This window comes from Folsomia candida, unplaced genomic scaffold (genome assembly GCF_002217175.1).
Source record: "Folsomia candida strain VU population unplaced genomic scaffold, ASM221717v1 Fcan01_Sc014, whole genome shotgun sequence".
NCBI lineage: Eukaryota > Metazoa > Arthropoda > Collembola > Entomobryomorpha > Isotomidae > Folsomia > Folsomia candida.
Genome location: NW_019091206.1, coordinates 1952007 through 1975939, shown reverse-complemented (window position 1 = coordinate 1975939; position 23933 = coordinate 1952007). Strand labels below are relative to the sequence as shown.

The 23933-nt window shown below is 35.6% G+C and overlaps 1 protein-coding gene across 4 annotated transcripts; it reads left to right on the top strand.

Annotated features, from left to right (window-relative positions):
* The first annotated feature begins 2981 nt into the window (after positions 1–2981).
* Positions 2982–8207, top strand: LOC110855977 (BTB/POZ domain-containing protein 2). Of its 4 annotated transcripts, XR_004836190.1 has the most exons (11): positions 2982–3151; positions 3250–3514; positions 3587–3873; positions 3941–4063; positions 4140–4322; positions 4809–4940; positions 5004–5418; positions 5567–5672; positions 5741–6227; positions 6314–7080; positions 7168–8207. XR_004836190.1 is itself a non-coding variant. In XM_035856724.1 (8 exons), exons 2-8 carry the CDS (start codon positions 3251–3253, stop codon positions 5582–5584), a joined length of 1422 nt encoding a protein of 473 aa, XP_035712617.1. In that variant the 5' UTR covers positions 2982–3151; position 3250; the 3' UTR covers positions 5585–5684. The 4 variants fall into 4 exon arrangements, 2 of the variants coding, with proteins under 2 accessions (XP_035712617.1, XP_035712616.1); XR_004836189.1 differs by having other exon boundaries at positions 5004–5672; XM_035856724.1 differs by lacking the exons at positions 5741–6227; positions 6314–7080; positions 7168–8207 and having other exon boundaries at positions 5567–5684.
* Positions 8208–23933: the final 15726 nt, after the last annotated feature.

The following is a 23933-nucleotide window of genomic DNA, read 5'->3' as shown; positions in this document are numbered from 1 at the left end:
CCAATTATTGTTTTTAAATATGCCTAAGTTTTGCGAAAATGTGCAATTATCGCCTACAACTATATCTTCTCTTTCAAAACTAATTTCTCCTGAAAGTGTAACATCCAATTTAAACGTACGGAAATCGGGCCATTAAATTAAACTCTGCAATTATTTTCTTATTTATTTACAATTGACACAACTTTTGCAACTGCTTAATAGCCCTCTATCATCAGCTTCCAGGTATTCATTAACCTGAGCACGTAGTGTGCAAATTATTGCCTGCATAATAGAGCTTTAGTAACACCCAATTTCACAATGGAAAGACATAAGCGATCAAGAATTCAACCAGTTTATGTACAGATCTATATTCAAATATGTCCGCATGTTATTTGAAAAACCTGGGTATAATTTCATTTTAAATATCATACTGTAAACCAGTGGCGATTGTGCAACGTTCGAGAATACCGACTTTCCATACGTTTGAATTTCTCGCAGAAGTTTGGTACATACATAAAAATTATTATAGGAAATCATTTGAATTAAATCCAAATCAACAAGACTACATATTTTCACCACTAGGTTTTATATAAATCCTTTGCTGATAAATACATTCCCCTTTTTGGGTCAGTACCCCACAAAGTTTTTAAATTAAGAGTGGACGTTATGTAAATATGTATATGCATATGGTACATACAAATTTGATATTTTTTGTCTAAATCAAGCACATAATTTTCCACAACGCTGAATGTCGTAAATAACAACCAACATTAACTAATTCAGATTATAGTTATTACTGTTTCGTCAGCACGAAATGTTAATCATTATTATTTTACTTGTTATCGTGTACATTATCTTTCGGTTTAATGCGTTTCCACCGCCGAGACAGCCAAACATTGACAACAGATACCGTAGGTATTACTAAATAAAAAATTATTTGCATTTCAAATGGATGTAGTGATAAGTAGAACCGTGGAATATGTACATAATCAAATAAAATAAATATTTATTTCCATATTAATTTCTGCAAAATGTATACATGTAAATATATATTTATTTATGTATATATGACTTGCATTATACATAAGTATTGGTGCACAGAATGTTTAAGAAAATTAATACGAACACAAATCACCACCAATTTTACCCCCTGAGGTGACTGATACACTGGTATCAGTTAGGTTTTATTGCCTAATAGTTTGATACAAAAGAGTTGACAGTACCCCTTAGATATGTAAATGCATAAATGAAATATGGCAAATTACCTATGCAGCTAATGTACAAATATAAATGTATTGCGCATTTATTATCAGGAGTAAAGCATTGTATCGCAGAGTTCGAGTGATAAGTGGTTACAATGGAATGTGCCGAAAAATCTGAATACTTTTAATAAGGATAAGGACTTTATAAGGAATTTTTCACGTTTTCTGCGATTTTTTTAACTGTGAGATTTTTTATATTAGAATTTTCACGTTTTTAAGGTTAGGGTTTAAATTGTACGACTCTTTACTACAGATTACATACATACACATGTATAAATAAGTATTTATATAAACTCTGTATGTTTTAAATATATACATATTTAAATACATACACTGTAAAAAATTTGGTGGAGTCACATATGTACATACATAGTTACTCCGTCATATTTAGTAATGATTCGGTAATTAATTCCCACAGGGTTCGTAGTGATATCTTAAAGATTGGTAACGTTTCATTACCTTTGTATGACTCAAGGATAATGCTCCCCATTACTATACACGGGTATTATATACACGGGTAGAGTCATATAGATACTCCGTCCGGTAGGAATCTGTCAAGACTCATTACCACATTTCTAACATATTTATTAATAAATAATGGTTTTGATTAACTTACTTAAATATATATGTATGTACATGCGTGTTATTAGCATATGCATGGAATAAATTGTCTCTGTATAATATTCTTTAGATATATACGTACCTGTGTATTTATATTTGCATACCTACATACATACTTATACAAGTATGGAGTCATCTATGCAACTCTAACGAATACAACCTGGAAATTCACAACTCACCAGTAAAACCCATGCTTTATCTCAAGTTCCAGTAAAACCCAGGTTGACTGGCCAGTGAATCTGATCATCTGCATCATAAAATAATTAAGCGTGTGTACATACATATGTGCATGTTCCTCACGACAACTTTTTCTGATAAAATGCTTATCATCAAATAAAATAAACTCCAACCGCAGATATAATAAAGTAACGGGAGCGAGGGTCTTAATACAATTCTGCATTGAATAGGCTATGAATAGGTTTTTCCAAGAGCATTTTTCGCGTCAAAATTGAAAAATTTACATTTTGGACGATTCCGTTGACTATTTTATTTATTTATTTATTTATTACAATGAGGCACCCCATTGCTGGGACCTTACACCTCAAGGATAAAATTGTCTTACAATCAAAATTACACATACAACAAAACAAATCCAACACAAAATTAATTATTTTAAGATTGATACTCATATTGCATTACAAAATTAAGAATCATATTCATCAATGATTTTACACAAATCAATCATTCGTTCTATTCGCTGCCCCTCAAGAAGCTCGTTTTTAATCAATTTCTTAAATACACTACTCCCCATATTTACCACTTTTAGATGCAGTCAACCGGTCGACTATTATCGAAAAGATGATGATTTTCAAAATCCCTCTACAAATGACGTCTGAAACAGGGAACACTAAAAATTCGATATGTTTGAAATTTTATTTCATCACCGTTGCGCCATGCCAATGAACGTATGTAGGTATATATAGTACAACGTTAATTACCGAACACCCTGGTACTTTTAAAATTAGATGTCCAACCGAAAACAGAACAAAAGACACGTTCATTTGCTCGAGGAAGCTCAAGGACGGACAAATCGATAAGCAATAAGTAGCTACAGTTCCTTCTACGGGTTAATAGCCAAATTTCACGGATGAGTACGTCTCCATTTCGCAGTAAGCATTTGGCACGTCAACCACGATTTTTCAGACCCCATATGCAATTACGTCGTGCTTGTGAACTTTCTCGCGGTTCGAGTTAATAATTTCAGATTCAAACTTTTTCGTTTTCACGGCAACATTCTAAATAATAACCTGGTAACCACCGTGCATAGTGGGTAGTGTAATTTTTGCAATGTATGGACATAAAATATCCAATTGAAATTATATATTAACAATGTTAATTTAATATGAATAATGTAGTAATTTATTTGTAATCGTTTGGATTATTTTAGAATGGAATACTTCAGCGCTAAGAGTCTAACCGCCATGATGAGCCGGGTTCTCGAAAATGGATTATTTTCTGACGTCGTGCTCCTCATTGGGCCCGAAGAATATAGCATTAAAGCCCATAAAATGGTTCTGGCGGGAAGATCGACCGTTTTTGAGGCGATGCTACAGAGTAGATGGACGGAGCAACAAGATGAGCAAGACCCCGATACCATGGTACGTATTCGTTTGCCAGACCATGAGGTGGATTCGTTCAAAATATTTATTCGGGTATGAATATTATCCACAAATTAGCATGTCAACCTAGACTAGAATTGCTAATATGACCATCATTATTCGTAGTACTTATACACTGGCAAGTTCCCTTCAACGGACGATCATCAAATGCTGGCCATCTTAAAATTGGCACATCTTTACGATGTTGCCGACCTTTTGGGTGAGCTGGTTTCACGACTCGGAGAAAAACTTGACCGATGTGAACATGGTGTACGAATTTATACCAATTTACTGTTAAACTGCTCTGTTGAAAATTGTGACCTTAACACGGTCACCACATGCTTATCCATTTACACAAGTTCGAGATTCATAGACACAGATTTAAGCCAAAAGAGCTTCCAAATTTTTCTAAAGTAAGATAACTCATGATCGCCAATGGCCATGCTGCTTTGTGAACTGAGATTTTCCGGATTATTGTAGAAATGTTAGAACGGCGGGAGCAGAGAATCGTTACCTTTCATGGGATGCTGAAACCGTGAGAGAGCTGCTTAACCAGGAATCATTAAATATTCGAGAAGTGGATCTATTCCGAGCTTTATTAGAGTAGGTAGTGCATACTTGTGCAAGTTCCGCATATTTAGCTAAATCATTTACTTAACTGGTTCCCTATTGCATTCAGATGGGGGAAACAATCAAAGAAGTTTGACAAAGATTTTCCGAATTCTGAGGCGCTTACTGAACTCTTGAAACTGATACGTTTTCCTATAATCGGACAGCAAGATTTCGCAGCTGTAGTCGTCCCAACGGGCGCCCTTCCTCAGGAAGAAGTTCTTGCGATGTTTTTGCATTTTTCAGATTCCAGGTAATATTTTTAATTCCTGCAGGCGAGGATATCCTTACGAATTTTTTACATACATAAAATCTTTTATTTCTTACATAAAATGTATCTTGAGTTAATCTCCAAGCCCATCCCGCTTCAAAATAATACATTAGCTTCTGGCCAGCCTGGTTGCAATTTGTTAGTCAAGTTGGATAATCAGTGATTGAAAGAATGATATGCTTTGTTGCCCCCTGGATATATTGAATATATTGAAGAGTTAGGAGTGTCTGGCAACCATGGATAGGGTTTTATTTTATGGCTTCATTTGCGCCCACCACTCCCCTTCAAAATGGCGCCCCATGCAAACCTTCGCTGAAAATCCAATTTTACTAATATTTTTAAAATACCTTCACTTTTCGTTATCGGGCTTATCCACCTAAGACAACGTAAATCAATGTCTAGCTTGAATGTGTGATAACCAACATAATACGGGTATATATTCCTAAATAAATACGTAACTGTTTGCAGCAAATTTCCCTGCAGCTTCAATGAACATCCCCGAAACGGGTCATCGGATGTTTACTTATATCCAGGAGGCATCGCGAATCCCAATAGCGTTGTTAAAAGATTTGTAGATTATCATCTAGAGCCTGAAATTAGGTATTAATTGTATAAATAAGTATGTTTTGTATGGAACGCTAAAAAATTTATATCTGGTTACAGCCTTAAAGTCAACGTGCCACTACTGGTCAACGGGGTTAGGATATTTTCCGAAGAAATTAATCAAATTGTAGAGGGTGGAGTTCGGTTCAAATTATGTGTTACAAACAACAACGGCTTTATCCAAGCGAGGGGTGATTATATCTACATCATCTCTGATAACAGCACGGATGTTGTTATCATGCTCGAACCAGCATTGTTGCTGCACCCTGGCGAAGTGTATTCCTTCCAAGTCACATGTACACCATTTAATAAGAAATCTTTATCGCTGTCATACCGTATGATGCAAACATTAACATGTGATTTCGATGAGATATGGGCAAGAACACAAAATTTCCACGGGGTGCAGAACATAAGGATTGAGAAGGCGGCGAATGTCACTATTACCTATCATAAAGAGACGGTGGAGGCCTCAAACGTGCGACTAAATTCAACTTGGATAAGCCATATAAAATTTAGCATGGATCAGCCGGAGGGTGATCCCTCGATGCCTTGCAGAATTACTTAAGTTCAGACCTGAAACAATCTACATACTTACAAATACGTACTGTAAATAATTGTTGCAGGTCATCCCATTTGCATAAATCACAAGATGCCCATTTCAGCAATGAAGGAATTCAATATTAAGTAAACTCCATGTCTCTCTAGAAAGCGTCAAAATATACAAATGAGGTGACTAGCCAAAAAATTCTAGTGTGTATCGCAATCTGTCCACATTTAGTAATTACATGTACATACAGTAGGGAATTCAACCCCGGTTTTCAAAACCGGAGAAACCGGAGAAAAACCGGTTTTCGCAAAAGCCGAAAACCGGTTTTAGCTACGTGCAAAACCGGAGTTTTGTCTCAAAACACGCTATAACGCGGGATTCATATCTACAGCCGTTATTGCTGCCCTCTTTGTGAATTTACTATTTTTTTGTAAATTTTGTTATCACATTTGATAAACGTAAAATTTATTTATCCTATTACCGATACATAAAAATGACCTCACCTTCTGATAAGTCAGAATTTGTCGAGCACCTTAAAAATTCGAGCGACAAGGACTCGATTTGGTTCTATTTTTTACGCGAAAAAAATGGAAATTTGGCCAAGTGCAAAAACGAGAATTGCAAGCAAATTTTGAAAACTGGTGGGGGGTCAACCTCAACGCAACACACACATCTTGAATCTAAACATGAGATAGTAATAAGAAAAAGTCAATTATCTTCTCCACAAGTGCGCAATGGTTAGTTCAAAATCCAAACTAAATATTTTTCTACTGCGCGATGTATGATACTATTAAAATGCATTTGTACACCTAATTTGTTCTAGACCCTGCTGCAAAACGGCCAAAACGAATTGGTGAGTATTTTTTACAAACTGAGGAGTCAACATTGTCGGCAACCATATCTCGGATGGCGGCGCGGGATGGATTCCCCTTCTCTGTATTCTGTACGTCACCAGATTTAAGAAAAGCCCTGAAATCCATGGGTTTCAAGGACCCTATTCCGAAATCACCAGCAACTGTGAGGGAAATAGTTATGCTGTATGGAAAATCAATCCGTGATCGCCAGCTTCTTGAAATCCAGAGGATGAAAGAAGACGGAATCAAATTTTGTGCAACATTTGACGAATGGACTTCAAACAAGAATAGACGATTTATGAGCATTATTCTCCATGGACAGGGTACAAAATTCTGGAACCTTGGGCTAGTTAGGATAACTGGATCCCTTACATCCGAAAACGCAGTGACACTGGTGGCAAGTAAATTATTGGAGCATCATATATCACTAAGAGATGATATTATTTGCATCATGACCGACGGAACATCAGTAATGACAAAAATTGGAAGGTTGTCACCCACAGAACAACAACTTTGCCTAGCTCACGGGACACAATTGGCAGTTGCAGATGTCCTGTATCCCAAGAATCGGATTCTAGCAAGTGGTTCTAGATATGAAGACTGTGACGACGACAGTGACGAGGAGGACGGCGAGGACGTTAGCGATCCTCTGGAGTTATCGTCAAGATTTGAGTTGGAAAGCAATGAAACTCCAACAGATGTCAGTCATGAAATGATTGCGCCGATAATTTCTAAGGTATATTTAACAAATATAACGATATCTAGCGTTTGCTTCGGAAAATAATATTTCGATCATATTACTAAGGAAGATTTACTTTACTAGGTCCGGCAGATCGTAAAAATGTTTAGACGTTCACCATTAAAAAACGAAGTCCTTCAAAAACACGTTTATGCTGATTTTAAGAAGGAAGTTCAGCTGATCCTTGATTGCAAAACAAGATGGAATAGTTTATTTAACATGCTCGACAGATTCCACTCACTTCAAAATTATATCAGAAAAACATTAATTGACATTAAATCTCCAATTAACATGGAAGAATGGGAAATAGACAGAATTACTGATATAATCAACGCCCTGGGGCCTCTGAAAGTTATCCTGGAACGCCTGTGTCGTCGGGATGCAACCTTATTGACTGCCGATGCTGCCATAAATTTTGTCGTGAAAAAATTGGGACAGTTGCGGAGCGGAATTGCACAAGAGTTGGAGGAATCATTTCGACGAATCTATCAGGCGGATCGAACAGTCCGGAATTTTTCAGTACCTGCACACTGGCTCCACAACAATGGATGACGATTACGATGAGTTTTTTCAAATCCCGTCAAAGGCAAAAATAGCTTCGTGCATTAAGTTAATATTGGGGCGCTTATACCAAGATCGCCTGTCAGAGGTAACCGATGATGACGTAACTTCAACAAGTCAACAACCAGAGCAAATTGAGGGAAATTCTGGCCTTCAGAGCGAGCTGGAAATGGAACTGAAAGCGGTCGACGCCCGGGCACATGCTGAAAAGTGTCAGACAACGCGTGGATTGTTGGCGACCATCAAGAAGGAAATGGATTTATTTGAAGGAGGTGGCTCTCGAGGTCATCACCTACAAATGGCTTTTAATCATTTGCAAACAATTAAACCAACTAGCGTGAAGTCAGAGAGAGCGTTTTCAGCTGCGGGATATATCTGCAATAAAGTGCGTTGAAACCTGCGAGATGATACGCTAGACACATTGTGTTTTCTAAGATCCCATTTCCAAGTTGTGGGAATGTAATATATATATATTCAGATTCAATTGTTAACTATTATATTTATCCGTTACCCGGTAAAATACGCTTTGACTTTATTTGAAGAATAATAAATAGTTTTAGCCATAATGTATGTATTTGGTGATATTTTGAAAAAATGGTGGAAAACCGGTTTTTCACCGGTTTTCGAGTCCCAAAAACCGGAAAAACCGAAAACCGGTTTTCACAAAAGGATCCGGTTTTGAATTCCCTAACATACAGTCGTTTTATTCTGTATATGATCCTCTGATGTCATCATTTAACTCACTCTAACATCGAAGTGATGACCGGGAGGATGGCATACAGAATAATACGACTATATGTATACGCATATCGTCGTTGAAGCTTCCAAAGGAGCCGTCTCCATTTTAGCCGTTGGTATCCTCGAATGTGTAAGCCCATGTTTAAGCTTACGAGAAAGTAATGGCCAAAATGGAGATGGCTCCTTTGGAAGTTTCAACGACGATATGGAAAGGGATATGTATTTACATAGTTGGTAGTACCAACCTGGTACAACTACTTCCCGTCGTTATTTTTTACATTTAGGAGTGAATAGTTAATGTATAACCGATGATACATTAATAAGGAAACTTTTTGCGCAGTAGATAAGCCAATTAATTTTCCCTCCCGAGGCGAAATAAATACCGACGCTTTTAACTTGACTAACTGAATTATACAGCATATCAAATCAATTTATTTGCCGACGTTCGTTAAAAAAGACTAAGAAATTTTGCTATCTGGTTATGACCCACGGCTTAAATTTATCAGGATCTCGTTCTGGTTTATTTTTTATTTGAAGACCTATGATGTTGGTTACACCTTCAAGTATCGAGAGCGTCGCAAAATGGTCATCTTATTTTATGTAGTAAAGTTTTTAGCAGCTTCGTGTAACTGCACCATCGTGGTGCGCTATTTTATATCCTTTTCAGCTACGTAAGCTCAGGTTCAATTCCTCAGCATTAAACTTTTTTGCTTGTTGTATTTTTTGCCATTTGCTTGCAAAAATATAAAACTACCCGTGTTCATGCATTTACATCGCTGTTTTATATTTTCGCAACGAAATTGAAAAAATAAAGCAATCAAAGAAGTTTGATGCTAAGGAATTGAACCTGGGCTTACGTGGCTGAAGAGGATATAAAATAGCGCACCACGCTGGTGCAGGCACAAGAAACTTCTAAGAACTTTACTACATACAACAAGATGATCTTTTTTCAGACGAAATCTTGCTACTTGAAGGTATAACCAACATTACGTGTAAAAATGCTTTTGATTTCCTTGATTTAAAGGTACCGAAATGGCAAACTTCATAATCCTTGCCTCAATGATTCTGGCCTCGGTGAGTCAGCCTCGGTACCAATGTCAGGAGAGACGTAGACCGTCAATGTCACTACAGAAAAAGATTACTTCACAATCGTCCTGCATAAAATTTAACTTTTTTTTATTTGGAAATAATTTCATAATCCCATAAGCTTTGAACACCTGTACGTATGTCACAACCATAAGCATTACTCGCAGAACTGTTCTCGTATATATGGTACATGTGTATACGACCCTCCCGGATTGATAACAATTTGCAACCGTAAATTTCGAATGTCATCGTCTATAATATTTCCATAAATGAGTGATATGACATGAGAAACTATTTATTACCAGATTGCTTTTGGAAATTTTTTATCATTGAACTAACGCAATTTTTCTAAATTTCGAAACTTTTTAAGCTTTTGTGTATTTTAAGATGGTGGCTTTATTTTTATCCAAATTTAGGAAAATTTTGTAAAACTTTTTTTGTAAAACTTAGCGCCATTTTTTCTACTAGTTTTCGGTCTTAGGTTATAATGAAATCCAACTCCAACACAAATTTTGGAATTAAAAATTTGTAATTCCAAAATTCCAGGGGTGAACAAATTACTTTGTGAAATTACAAATTCCCAATTACAAATTACTAATTGTAATTTGTAATTTGATCACAAATGAGCCAAAGTAATTGTAATTTGTAATTGTAATTGAACGAAATAGAGTAATTGCAATTTGTAATTTGTAATTTGAGAAAACTGGAATTTTAAAAGTAATTTAATTACATTTTAAATTACAAATTACAATTTTGTACTGTTTGTATCTATCAAATGACAATTTATGCTGTATTAATTGATTAATCAAGCATTAATTGCATCAATTCATTAATCAAAACATGGAATCTTAAACTTTCTCAACATCATGTTATTTTTATCTACGCTGTGACTTCACTAAACTCTTGAAAAAAACTAAGAAAGAAGCAAAATTACAAATTCTGAAACAGAGTTCAATAAAATATTTTGAAATTTCAGTAAAAATAGATCATTGCAGAATAAATCTGTAAATACCTTGAGATTTTAGAACAGGAAATTAAGACTCATCACTTCACTATGTATCATTTCAAATTTTCTAATGCATGCAAAAATATTACGTACAAATTTTATAACAATGGGGTGGATTTTTGACCACCAACAATTAATTTCTAATTGATATTGGTAAATCATTGAATTTGTTTTCAAAAAGTGACGTAATTACATATTTTATGCATAACATAATTTGTAATTTCAATTGTAATTGAATTACGTAATTTGTAATTTGTAATTCGACAATGCCGGAGACAAAGTAATTGTAATTTGTAATTTGTAATTTGAAGAATCAAAGTAATAGTAATTTGTAATTGTAATTTGAAGAATTTTAAAATTGTAATTGTAATTTGTAATTTGTAATTTCCGAAATGAGTAATTTGTTCACCCCTGCAAATTTTAAATAATTACGAAATGGTTAATAATTAAGAAATGGATACAATTTACAAAATAAACAGGGTAAACAAATTATTCACCCGAAATTATGGCCGGATGAACGAATATGAAGGTGAATCTTTCACTAAGCCATAAATTAAGATCCGGTCGTAGTTTGGGTCGTCACCGGTCAAATATATTTTTATCCGGCCTCTATTTGACATTTGACTGCATGTACACCTTCGAACTTTGGCACGTGGAGACGTTATTTATGTATGTGGGTAAAAAATAAATAACTAACATTTAGTTACTAAATTTCGTTCGCTAAAACGTTTCGGTATGGGTATGTACATATGTAAATAAAACGCTGTATATAAACACGCATCAATATGCTTAATTGCCTCGACCGACTTGGTTTCCTAATAAATAAATATGTATGTACAAATAGGTACATGCCCCTGACGTATTTGCAGTGCTTAAACATCATAACGATTGATTCAACTTTCATTTTATCATTATACATTTTTATTTAACATACTGTAACTTCGTTCATCATGTTTCATCACAAATACGAACACATTCCTCATATAAAATTTCACTTTTTTAATTCTGTAGGTCTGAAATGTCACAGAATTTTATAGGGTTATAAGACAAACTGTCAGATAAATTCACAATTAAAAAAAAATCAAAAACCTTGTACTTCACAAAAACATGTCTTCAGTGAATATTTTCTTTTGAAACTATCTACCAAACGAAACGTGGATACTTGACACTTGATATGTAAAAATATATTTACGTTTACCAAAAATGCGTATGTACACGTATGTATATGTACACATATATTTCAAATTCTGTCTAAATCTGAAACGCACTGTCTAAACTGGTGTTTCTCGACATTTGAATAAACGACTTTAAACTGTAAACTATGCACAAATTAAATTTAAATATTGTGACATGAAATCAAACACATATGCATTTAACCAGATCATTTTGACTAAACATATTTAATTATGTTTATTTAACAAACAAAAACTTTGTTCGCCTGACAATACTTAAAGCTCGAAAATGCCCTCACGTGTCATATTTACGATAAGTCTAGCTGCCCTGTTTACTTATTTTGTCTCAACGGCACCCTCAGTCACAGCATCTCGGCATTGTTCTTCATATTCTGTCGAGAAATTACCCATCGTCCTGGACCAACTCTCCAACTGCGTAGTAAGTCTCGGATTCTTCGGAAACTTTGAATTCGTCCCCTACCCCAAAAATGCGGTACAATTGGCACGATACAAACTGTCCACGGGATACGTAAACCTCTCAGACCCGCAAATTCTACAGCATGTCGTTCATCACAATATCAATCGAAAATTGAACAAGTTCTTCGGACATGAATGTCTCGTTCATGCGGTGATAATCCATCCCTCGAATAACGAGGAATATTCAGACATGATGCAGACACGGAGGAGATATGACAATCCACTCGTGCTTTACTCAAAGGACGGGAAACGATGGAAAATAGGCGACCGTTTCTTAAAAGTGGCAGTAATCAAAATTCCCCTTCCGCAAAGCTACCTCTTGCACAACTACGTGATACAAATCATGTCCCACAATGGTAATAAATATGACGCTGTGTTCTGCAAATATGAAAAGTGCTTAATTACTGGGTTTTATTCGCCTCGTTTTACCGTGGTTAGGGTCGTTTTAAAGTGGTTACGCGGGAAAGGAAAAGATGGACGTGACGTCTTCGAGCTAGATTTGGACACCGTGCTCTTCAACAGTCCTTGGAAGAAGGGTAAAACTCGCGCGCTTTCCATTTTTAAAAGTAAGCTGGCAGGATTGTTGCAAACTTTACGAGGTGTCGAACAAAAGCGCGCGAACGATATAAAATTGATACCGTCCAGTAGTACGAACGAGTTTGAAATGTTACACAGGAATTTTTCGTTCCGAGAGTTTCATCAAGGGACGAGAAGTTTTAAACCGGAGGACGCTCTGGAAATTGCGATGACATTCGTGATGAATAAGAATTTGTCGAGGGTGTTCGTGAAATGGGATAATTATTATGTCGGGGTGGTTAAAAATTACGATGATGCCGCCGAGAAGGATCTCGTCATGGTTGGTATGAACAGGTGGAACTTTGTTTCATGTTCGTCTCTCAGTGAGGGAAGGATGGACTTTCTCGCCTATTTGAGGCCATTTGATGCCATAGTGTGGATTAGTATACTTTTGATGGTTACCCCGGTGACCGGTTAGCAATTTATTAATCAATTTCAAAAATTATAGATTGCATTAATGTGCATAACATTACGGAACACAAATTTCGAAATTTTAATCACAGAATGGCCAAATTATGTGTTTGTACACGTAATTCAAACTGGCTACATCAAAGAGGTTCGAAATTGGTTATACGCATTTGTGTAACCAATTTGAGTGTTAGTTTCGTATTTAAAAATACATACACTTTCGTGTTTCGAAAAAAGCCACTTACTAAGATTTAAGGCGAATATATCAATTAACAAATTTACTTATTACAGCACTTATACTGGCACTGGAAACTAGATTGGGTCAAGTTGAGATCGTCATGACTACCATTTTTGGTACCATAATGGAACTGTATGCCATAATTTTAGAAATCAGCTTCCCTCGACGAACACAGGTTTCACTCCTTTATTTTTGGATATTTGCTTGTATCGTAATCACCAACCTGTACAAAAGTATTGTCACGACAGACATAACGGCACCCTTTACGATAAACCGACCAACCCATTTTGACAACTTTACCACCGTCAAGTTCAAACTCTTCAGCACGGAAATGACACCCAGGACATTGTATCATGGATTTAATACGGTTCCAATGAGCGTATCTGAGCAAAGGGTAGCCACCAGTAAATTTGACATGGATCTAAACTCGGATTACACGAATTGGCGATCTTCCACGCCATCTGGACCATTGACGAGTGACATCCATTCATGCAACAAGACGTATCAAACCCTGTACAACTTTTTTGAATGCATCGCCCAATTAAATCTTACTAATGCAACAGTGAAAGAAATATTTATATATAAGGGAAGCCTTAAGTATTAATTATTATGGTATGGGAATTTACAGAAGACTTTTTTAATGTGAAATGTGTATATAAAAATGGAGTCCTCCTTTAATGCACATATATACATACATAGGTAAATGAATAACTTATTTATCGTTAATCATTGATAAAAATTTCCAAAATTTATTGATTAATAATTAATCAAGGTAATCTTTGAAAGTTTGATTGATCGTTAATCATTAATCGATTAATTTACACACACACTAACAAATAGTGTATAACTAATCGAACAGCCCTGATATTTACTTGAATGCTGTTGGTGACGATTTGCCCCCAAATTATTCAGTGTGTGGAATTTGTATCGTAATAGCTTATTTTTACCAAACAATATAACCACAAAGCTTTTCTACCTGCCGAACTTGGTAGGAATACCATTTGCCGGTCAAATGGACGACATGTACGTGTCTATATTTGATGTGCCATCAACTATATAAAACATAATAGTCTGCGTTTTTGACTGCGCGCTGTCTCAATTCTATGACTGTTCTATGGTTACCCCGTTTCTCCTTGCCTTTGTCTCCTCTTTCCAGCAATATGCATGCATATGAATTTTCATACAGATTATCATGCACACTTACGTATGGACGGAAGGCAAGTACATTAACAATGACAAGTACGTATCGAGAAGATGTCGTTTAATTGTGACAGTGACCTATCCGAGCACTGAACGTTAACTGTAACAAGTACTTATCGAAGGGCATAAAGTGTGTCACGTAGGTGCCAAGGGGCTTTGCATAATGTGTGTCACGTACGTGCCAAGGGGCTTTGCATAATGTGTGTCACGTACGTGCCAAGGGGCTTTGCATAATGTGTGTCACGTACGTATCGACGTGCCCTGCACAAAGTGTGTCGCGTACGTATCGACGTGCCCTGCACAAAGTGTGTCGCGTACTTGTCCAACAGCTTTGCATAAATTGTGTCAACAGAGATTAATTGTGACAACCAGTTACCGGAGGCCTATAATTGCGACAAGTATTTATCGAGATAACAATTAATGATGTCATGCATTAATCCACACACTTTCATGACAAGTACTTATGGGGGCTGGGCATTAGTCGTGTTTTCCATAAAGTGTGTCGCCTGCTTATTGAGGCTTTACATAAAGTTTGTGAAGGTCAGATAAAGTTTCATTATTCATGATAAATACATATCGAAGGAGTTTAAATAATTCGTTACATGAACTTACATTGGGGATTTATGTTAACCGTTACATGCACTTATCGAAGAACTTTAAATTAGACATGTTCCTATCGAGGGGATATGAGTTAATTGTGTACGTACTTATCTATTGTCATTGGATTATTCGTGGCAAGTACATATCTAAGGACTTGAAATTATGTAGTAGCTGAAGGAACTTAAGCTACTTATTTTGACCGATTCGTATATGTATCTGTTTGTCTGTCAGCTCTCGAATGATTGAACTTTTTTAGTTCTGCTTTCCACAAATTCTGAATCGTCAAAAATGTCAAATATATAATATAATATTGTTATGATCACATCGTGATGAGGTAAATTTCACCGAATTTTTTGTTTCTAGCTATTTGCTAAAGGGTATGAGAAACGCATAGGTAGTGAAATTTTCCTTGTAAGACGAGTCATCAAATCTCAACCACCTACCTATTATTTAAAAGGAGAGAAGGGTGATGATATTTTAGGTGAGGATATATGTAAGAAAAAAAATACTCTTCAAATCGAATTGGATTTTTCATTGCAGTTATCTTTCTCTATTAGGAGCATTTTATTCCAATGAGTTGATGTCAGTTGGTTTGGGAAATGGAGAGGGTCAAGGATGATTCACTCAACGTAACATTGTCCAGTTCAGCATTTCTTCAAGATCGAATTGAAGGAACAGTTTCTGATTTTATTACACAAATTTATAAAAAAACTAACCTTTCCAGAGGGTGCTTACGAAATTGGACTGTCACAGATTACGTTTATGCAGAAAAAAGGAGTATTTTCTGGACATCCAAGCAAGTATTTGGTTCATCTCGAGTACAATGGAGAAGAAAATGAAAAGCTGAGAAAGACATTTTCGATTGCAAGTAATCTACAAGATCCCATAGTTCCTTCCTTTGTTAGTGAATCCAACGAATTGTTCGAGGAAAATAATGTTCCGGTTTTATTTACTGCTAAATCAAACCAAATAACCATCAAGTTGATTAAAGAGGGAACAGCCGTCTCATTTTCACCAAGATTGAAAAGAATTCTAGGTCTGACATCTGATGATGCAATTGTGTTGAGTGAAACTAATCTGGTTAACATAGACTTTTCCCGGAAAGCAAATTTCATTCTCATTGAATGTGATGCCATGAAACCGCAAATCTTTACACAAAGATTTTTGAAAATAATAAAATCTTTGCCCAACACTTTTACATCTTCAGATGTTGTAAATCTCCAATTTAATCCGATCCAATACTCTGGACTAGAAAAGTTAGAACTGGATTCAATCAGAGTGCGCATAATGGATGAGAACTTTGAATTGTTAGATTTAGACCCATCGGTCGGAGTTACATGTGTGCTCCACATAAAATCGATTTAGTCCTAACGCCTTCAGTTCGCAACTCTTTTCTGCAGTAGTGCGAAATTCGGTGTAGAAGATGATGGAACCAGAGGGACTCTTGGATCCCGGAGCAAACTATGTACTCCCATTCGCAAAAGAGCCATCAAAACTCTTTCAATCATTGCAAAAACCTAAAAGAAAAACAAAGAAGCAAGGTGGTGGTTCCACTTCTTCTGCTGTTGCAAGCATCGGTAATACATCAACTCGCAAAAAGTCTGTAGTGAAACGTAAACGAAAATCCCCACCAAAATGGAAAGCAGCTGGAAAGAAAAAAACGATTAGGACGAAGGCTCAGTTCGGATTTGGGAGAAAGTGTGGTGAGGCAAATTGCATTCATTCTGAAATTTAATTCTACAATTCTTGTCAAGTTTATCAATCAGCTAAGGGAAGGAAGAAAGGATCTAAAAAACAGTTAAAGAAGGCTCGAAAATGAGTGATCATTTGAAGGCTGGAATCAGTAGTGGATTAAATTTATTCGAAGGAACAATTGCTGATGTATCTATTTCTAATGCGACATACGTCCCCTACTTTTCTATTACCAATCTGTCAGGAGGAAATCCACTTGAATTTGTGGTAAGTCAACTATGATGAAATAACTATTAAAATCTACTGAAATAAATTTTTGCATAGGTACCAGGCCTGGATAAGTTGTATATATATTTGCGTGAAAGCTTTCTCTATCTCAAAGTGAAAGTTTTATTGGATGGAAAGCCACTGCCTGACACTGAAGACGTTTCCTTCGTCAACTTTCTAGGACAAAGCTTGTTTTCAGTTTTTGAACTTTATATTCAAGACACTCTCGTTTCCAGCAAGAACTATTATAATATATGTTCATATATTTTAGCGCAGCTAAGCTATTCTGAGGACTATAAGAAGGATATTTTAAAGTCTGCATTATACATAAAAGATGTTAATGCTCAAGTTATGGGAGATGCGAATAAGGGTTACAGTGCTAGGAAAACTTTTTTAAAATCGAATGAACTCGAATTAATCTCTGATCTTATGGAAGATTTCTGTTTAAATCAAAAATGGTTATTAAGCAATGTTAACGTGAGAATACGTCTGAAGCTGGCAAGCACTGAATTTGTGTTATGGTCAGCAAACATAAGTAAAAATTATTCAATAGAAATTACTCAAGCGGTTCTGTATTGCAAGAAAATTCTTCCTAATCCTCAAATTTTGGATATACATGAAAAATATTTACAGAATGGGAAATGTGCTACTTATCCATATGCACTCATGCAGATTAAAGCACTAACAATTGCAAAATCCTCAACAACTACTGTCCTTGAAATTATATTTTCTAACGCTAGGCTTCCATCTTTAATTGTGGTAGCGTTTACAGCCAGCGATGCATTTGTTGGTAAATTAGATAAAAATCCATATTATTTTACGGATTTCAAGCTAAGCAAAATTATATGCATGGTTGATAACTTATGCTATGAATATCGCCAGCTGAATTTAAATGTTTATTCGAAGGTATATTTACTTGCTTACCAATCGTTGATAAAGGGATTAAATTTGGAAAATAAGAGTGTGGGAATTGACAGAGATGGATTTACTGACGGGAATTTCTTTCTAGTATTTAGCATACATTCCACCACTTCAGATGCACATCCAAAACTTGAACAAACAGGGAAGTTGATAATTGAATTAGGATTTTCGGAAGCATTGACTCAACAAGTTACGTGTATTATAGTTAGCAAGACGCAAGCAGTATTATCAATTAACAAACATAGAGAAATTAGCCTACACAACCAAGGGGCATTTTAAATATGAATACAATGAACTCTACTCTGCTCTGCAAAGGGTGGTAAAAAACAGGGGAATATTTTATGCTGTAATACCCGCAGATGAGGTTGGCAAGATGATGCAAAGGAGGGGAGATAAAATAATTATATCCAATCTGGATAGCTCCGATAAAACGGGATCACATTGGATATTGATATTAGATTTATCAGATTACGAAGGTAGATCTAGCAGATGTGTGGAAGTCTTTGATTCATTTGGCCGAAGTTATAGGCAGTTTGGACTATATATTAAATGTTTAAATAATGTAAATATTAAAGAGAATTGCATTATTTACCAACCAAATTCATCCGTCCGCTGTAGGAGTTATGTGTTATTCGTTATTTAGTTTAGGTTAAAGGGAATGAAATTAGTTAATGTATTGAATAAATTTAGCAACGATAAGCTACAGAATGAAATAATCGTAACTAGATTTACGTCTAAGCATTTTGGATTTGTATTGCGGAGGGGGAAATGTAAGTGTATTAACTATGAGGGGGGAGAATGCATTCAATCTTGCCTTGCGCCTATTGTCAATTGGAAATAAAGCGAAGGAATGACTTGAAAATAGAATCCGAGTTATTTGTCCATCATTCCTACAAAATGCCTCCAAAAAGACAGTTCAAATTCACTTGCGCTTTTTGTAACATTAATTTAAAAACTGCATACTCTCGAAGGCGTCATTATGCCATCATCCATTTTTGCTATATTTGTTTGCAAGATGTTCCGCGAAAATCTGGGCACCGGTGCCCTCGACAACGAGGAGGAGGAGGAGGAGGTGCTGGTGGTGGTCGTCGTGGTCTCCATGAGTTTCGTGGTGAAAGTTTAGCACTGGGTCAGTTTAAGCTCATGGAAACTTCGCTTAATCAAACATTTATGGATTTTGCACTAATTCCTACTGAAGATCCAACAGGACCAATTACAACAGTGATACGGTTATTCCGAAAATATAAACAAGATTTTACTGTTCTGCTGAAGTCCTTACTTAAGAACTTTAAAAATTTTGGGACTTCAATTCCAGTCAAAATTTGGATGGTAAACAAATTTACCGGAGAAGATATTATAACAACTCTCAAAGGAGATATGCAACCTGTTCGAAGTGTTCTTGATATTAATAAGCTCCTATTCAGATCTGCAACGGATATTATTAATCAATTAAATGTCTTTGTGGAGCATGGGAGTTCACTAGCAGTGAAAGAATTTCCACAAATTAACCTAAAGTTCCACAAAAAACATGGTTTGGTTGTTTGGAGGGGTAACATGCTACCTCACTGCTTTAAAAAAAACATGGAATACTTTGTCTAAAAACAAGAGACAACCTGTGTTTTGCATATTGTGTCATTGCTAGATTTCTCAGCATTTGTAATAAACCCGAGGGTAAAAAATTGAAGGTTTATAAAGACTTTTTAAATGAAAATTATTGCGAAAAAACTGGTCAGTGCAAATTTATAGATTTTAGCATGCTCTCGAAAACTAATGGAGTTGACTCTTATGGAATACAAAAATTTTTAAAAAGTGATGTAAATAAAAAATTTAGTATTAGTCTTTATTTATATGATGAGAAGGACAAAGCCATCTATCCATGGGTGGTTACGGATGAAGAAAGAAAGTTTCACATGGATTTGCTAATCTTCTCACCATTCGATAACGCCGACTTCTACCACTGTGCACTTATTTATGATTTTGACAAATTTATGCGATCCAAGACAGCAACAAGTAGGCTTTATTTTTCCAAACGATGTTTGTGTAGGTTTTACAAGGAAAGGTGCAAGAATAGAACACCTACAGAATTGTGATTCCGGCAAGGGTATAAGAACTGTAAGTGCATGTAATTAATTCCGATTTATTGAATGACACATATTCATATTAACATTAACACAAACTAGGTGTTTCCAAAAAAGCCATACGCGCTCTACAAAATTTGCTGGGACAGTTGTGAATTTCCTGCATACGTTGGAGCCGATTTTGAGACACGATTGGTTCCAATTATGGAACATGTGCGAAATGAAAATGTATACTGGAAGCACTTTCCTCTCACCATTGCGTACGCACTGGTTGAATGTGGAAGAGCAGAGAAAACTCGCTTTCTTATTGGAGAGAACTGTGACAACGTGGTTTATTATTACTATTATCATTATTTTCGCTCATTTGTCTAGTTGGAAATAAATACTAAATTAATTAATTCTGTGACAGGATTTCATTGAAGATATGATTGAGCTGTCAGATGACTACTTAAAGAAGATTCAAAAATTCCGTTACAATATCAACATGAGTATTCAAGACTGGTTGCATTACGCCACTTACCCTAATTGCGTAATTTGCAAGGAACCGTTAAGGGAGAGCGGAGAAGAAACAGAATTAATTTTTACAGAAGAACAGTTGGACAAACTATCAATTGATGGCATATTTATCAAAGAGGAGGAAGTGCGACAGGAACTGGAAGATGAGGAAAATGAGGAGAATACAAGAAAATAAAAGAAAATTGATGATAACAAGAAGAAGGGAGTGGTCAGACATCATTATCATGCAGCATACCCCACAATTGATCCTTTGACCGGGAAAAAAATCCTACCTGGGGCATATCTGGGTCCAGCTCATTTCTACTGCAATTTTTTTAACAAATACAAAGATAAATTGACTATATTATTTCATAATTTTGGTAAATTTGACAGCAGGTTTGTAATAACAGGTTGTTTCAAAGCTGGGATTACTAAAATTGAAGTTCTCGCAAAGTCTAGTCAAAATTTCTTGCAACTAATTGTAGCAGGGAAGTTGAGATTTATAGATAGTCTAAATCTAATGCCATTTGCCCTACGTGCATTAATAGAAAATATGAAAAATGACTTAGGGCTTTGGGTTTTTTAATTTTAGCTTTCTCATGACTCATGCTTAGCACGTGGCAAGTACTATGTTCAAGAGACTTAGGTCCATGGTAAATTTTAAGTACGGTCTGTGTTGTTTATGTTGAGACCTTCGTCGGTAGTGTTAATTTTTGTTGGCTCCGGCGAGAATTTCTTCGGATTGTGACCTTTAGCGCGTTCAGCATTGCAGGGGTCCTTTTTAAAATTTTTGAAAATTTTGTTTTTATGTTTATTAGTTGAAGTTGAGTCGAGGAACCAATTTATAGCACACTTGGCCAAATTTCAATTGATACTGTATTGTTACAACAGTGTGAAAATCTCAGAATTTTTTCGCAATTGTTTTTAGTGTAAAATAATTGCTACTTGCTCCCATTCTTTGTTTTCTACGATTATCTACGAGTTAAGTGTTACAAACTGAACAAACTTTTCTAAAAGTAAATCGCACGGGGAACCCAATGAACTTACCAGATTTTTAATCGGATAACTGGTTTTTGAGAAATCAGCTGTTGACAGTTGACCCTGAATAGCTATGTAGTTATGGCGATATCGCTTCTATTTAAAAGTTTTTTTTGGAAAACACTATAATAATCGATTATAATCCAAAATAATCGTGTATTTAGACGATCATTTTTTTACGAAAAAATAATCTAATCGCCAATGGAGAGTTTTGACCCGATTATAATCAGGAATCGATTATAATCCACATAATCGCTAACCTTGACTACCCTTATTATAAATTTTTATTACTGTATTTATCAAATAGTGAATTTGTGTATCACAGAGTCAAGTCTTTTGACACTATTGCTTTTTGCAAAATATGAAATTTTTTTTAGCCCGAGTCAGGGCTTATGGAACCGTCGTGTCCGTCTGTCAGTCTGTCCGTCTGTCTTGCGATAACTGTCGTTAAACCCATCTTATCGACTTGAAATTTGGTACCCATGTAGTATGGGTCAAATGAGGAGCTAAGTTCGAAGATGGACAAAATCGTATCAGTGGTTGACCGGTGGGGGTCACATAAGTGGGTGGGGTATTTTGTACCAACATTTCAAAATAGTGCTAGAGACATAAAATTTGGCCTGCATGTTGCTAATGGCATCAAATTAGAGATTCTGACTAAAAATTGGAAAATTTTTCATGTATTTTAGAGGCACCCTATCGGGTCACCCATACCGGTTTATTCGAAATGCTCGTAGAAAATTGAAATTTTGCACATATTATTCAAATAGCTTGTAGCGAAAGATTCTGAATAGAATATTCCAAAATTTTCATGTACAGGCACCCTATCGGGTCACCCATACCGGTTTTTTCGAAATGGTCGTAGAAAGGTGAAATTTTGCACATATACTGCACATAACCAGTAGAGAAAGATTCTAAAGAGATATTGCAAAAGAAGTCATGCAAACGTTACGTTTGAAACGTACCCTAGAGGGTCATCCATACCGGTTTTTCTTGAAATGGTCATAAAAAGCTGAAATTTTGCATGAATTGTGCAAATTGCTCATATTGAAAGAATCTGATGAGGAAATTTCAGAAAATTTCATGCAGGGGTACCCTATCGGGTCACCCACACCGATTTTTCAAGATGGTCGGAAAAGGGTGAAATTTCGTGAAAGCGTGATGGGTATTTGTATTTCAGGAATATTTTTGTTTGAAGAAGCCAATCGGGTAACCCACACGGCTTTTGCAAATTTCTGTGGATGGGACTTGTGTCATTGAATTTTGCATAACTTTGGTAACCTCTTGGGTTAATTGACCAAAATTCAGAAGAGGGGACTCTGACCCGAGTCAGGGTAAGAGACCCTGACTCGGGCTAAATAAACACTGCACACTGTAGGTTTTAAAGTATATTTTTATGACAATTTTTTTTTAATTATTAATTTTTTGTAATTTACGAAAATTTCTTGAAATCATGAATCTGTTTCAACGTATGAAGATTTTCTAAATTAAAATTTTACAAAAAATTAAAACTTGTTAGAATTATGACTTTTGTATTTTGAATTTTATTAAAATACAAAATCTTTCCAAAACATTCATCAATGGTAAAAATCATAATTTCAAAAACAAATGCTCAAATTTACAATAAAATCATAATTGAAAAATCACATTTCGAGAAAAGATAAAATTTCAAAAAGACTTTATAAGTTAAAATACAATTTCGAACAATGTTGGATTATTTCGATTTACAAAAATTTGCATATTTTTTGAAATTTCGAGAAAAAACACTTTTACACAAATTTTGAAAGAAGGTTAAGGGATAAGCGATTTTTCTGGGCCCGATGCTATCATTTATTTGTGTCACCATGCGCGATTTTTGTTACCGAATTAATTAATAATTAAAAACCTGCGGTACAGACTTCATTGAGCCCGAGACAGAGTCAGGGTCCACTTATGCATTTTCCGTCTACTGGTAATTAACTAACATAACCCACCATCGATAATTAATGATAGGTACACAGGTGTATTAGCAAATATTTCTTGTTAGTTTGCATCAATTTTTGGCCTTTTAAGATTGTCCTATAAAATTGTTTAGAGTTTGTCACACTGACTTTGCCCGTCTGTAAACTTTGCACAGTAACTTTATACAATAACCCTCCAACCTACCGACTCAAAATTTTGCACACATCACCTTTGGGTCTAGAGGAGTTCGAAGATGGGCATAATCGGTCCCGCGATTAACCGATGGGGTTCATTTAAGCGGTTGTTGTACATAGGAACGATTTTCAACGTGTAAGAAGCATAAATTTAATATGAAT

Excerpts from the sequence above, each read along its gene's own strand:
- LOC110855977 (XM_035856723.1), top strand. The coding sequence starts at position 3,251 with ATGGAATACTTCAGCGCTAAGAGTCTAACCGCCATGATGAGCCGGGTT. Across the intron at positions 3,515-3,586 it reads CGTTCAAAATATTTATTCGG|TACTTATACACTGGCAAGTT; the intron begins GTATGAATATTA and ends CATTATTCGTAG. Across the intron at positions 4,941-5,003 it reads CATCTAGAGCCTGAAATTAG|CCTTAAAGTCAACGTGCCAC; the intron begins GTATTAATTGTA and ends ATCTGGTTACAG.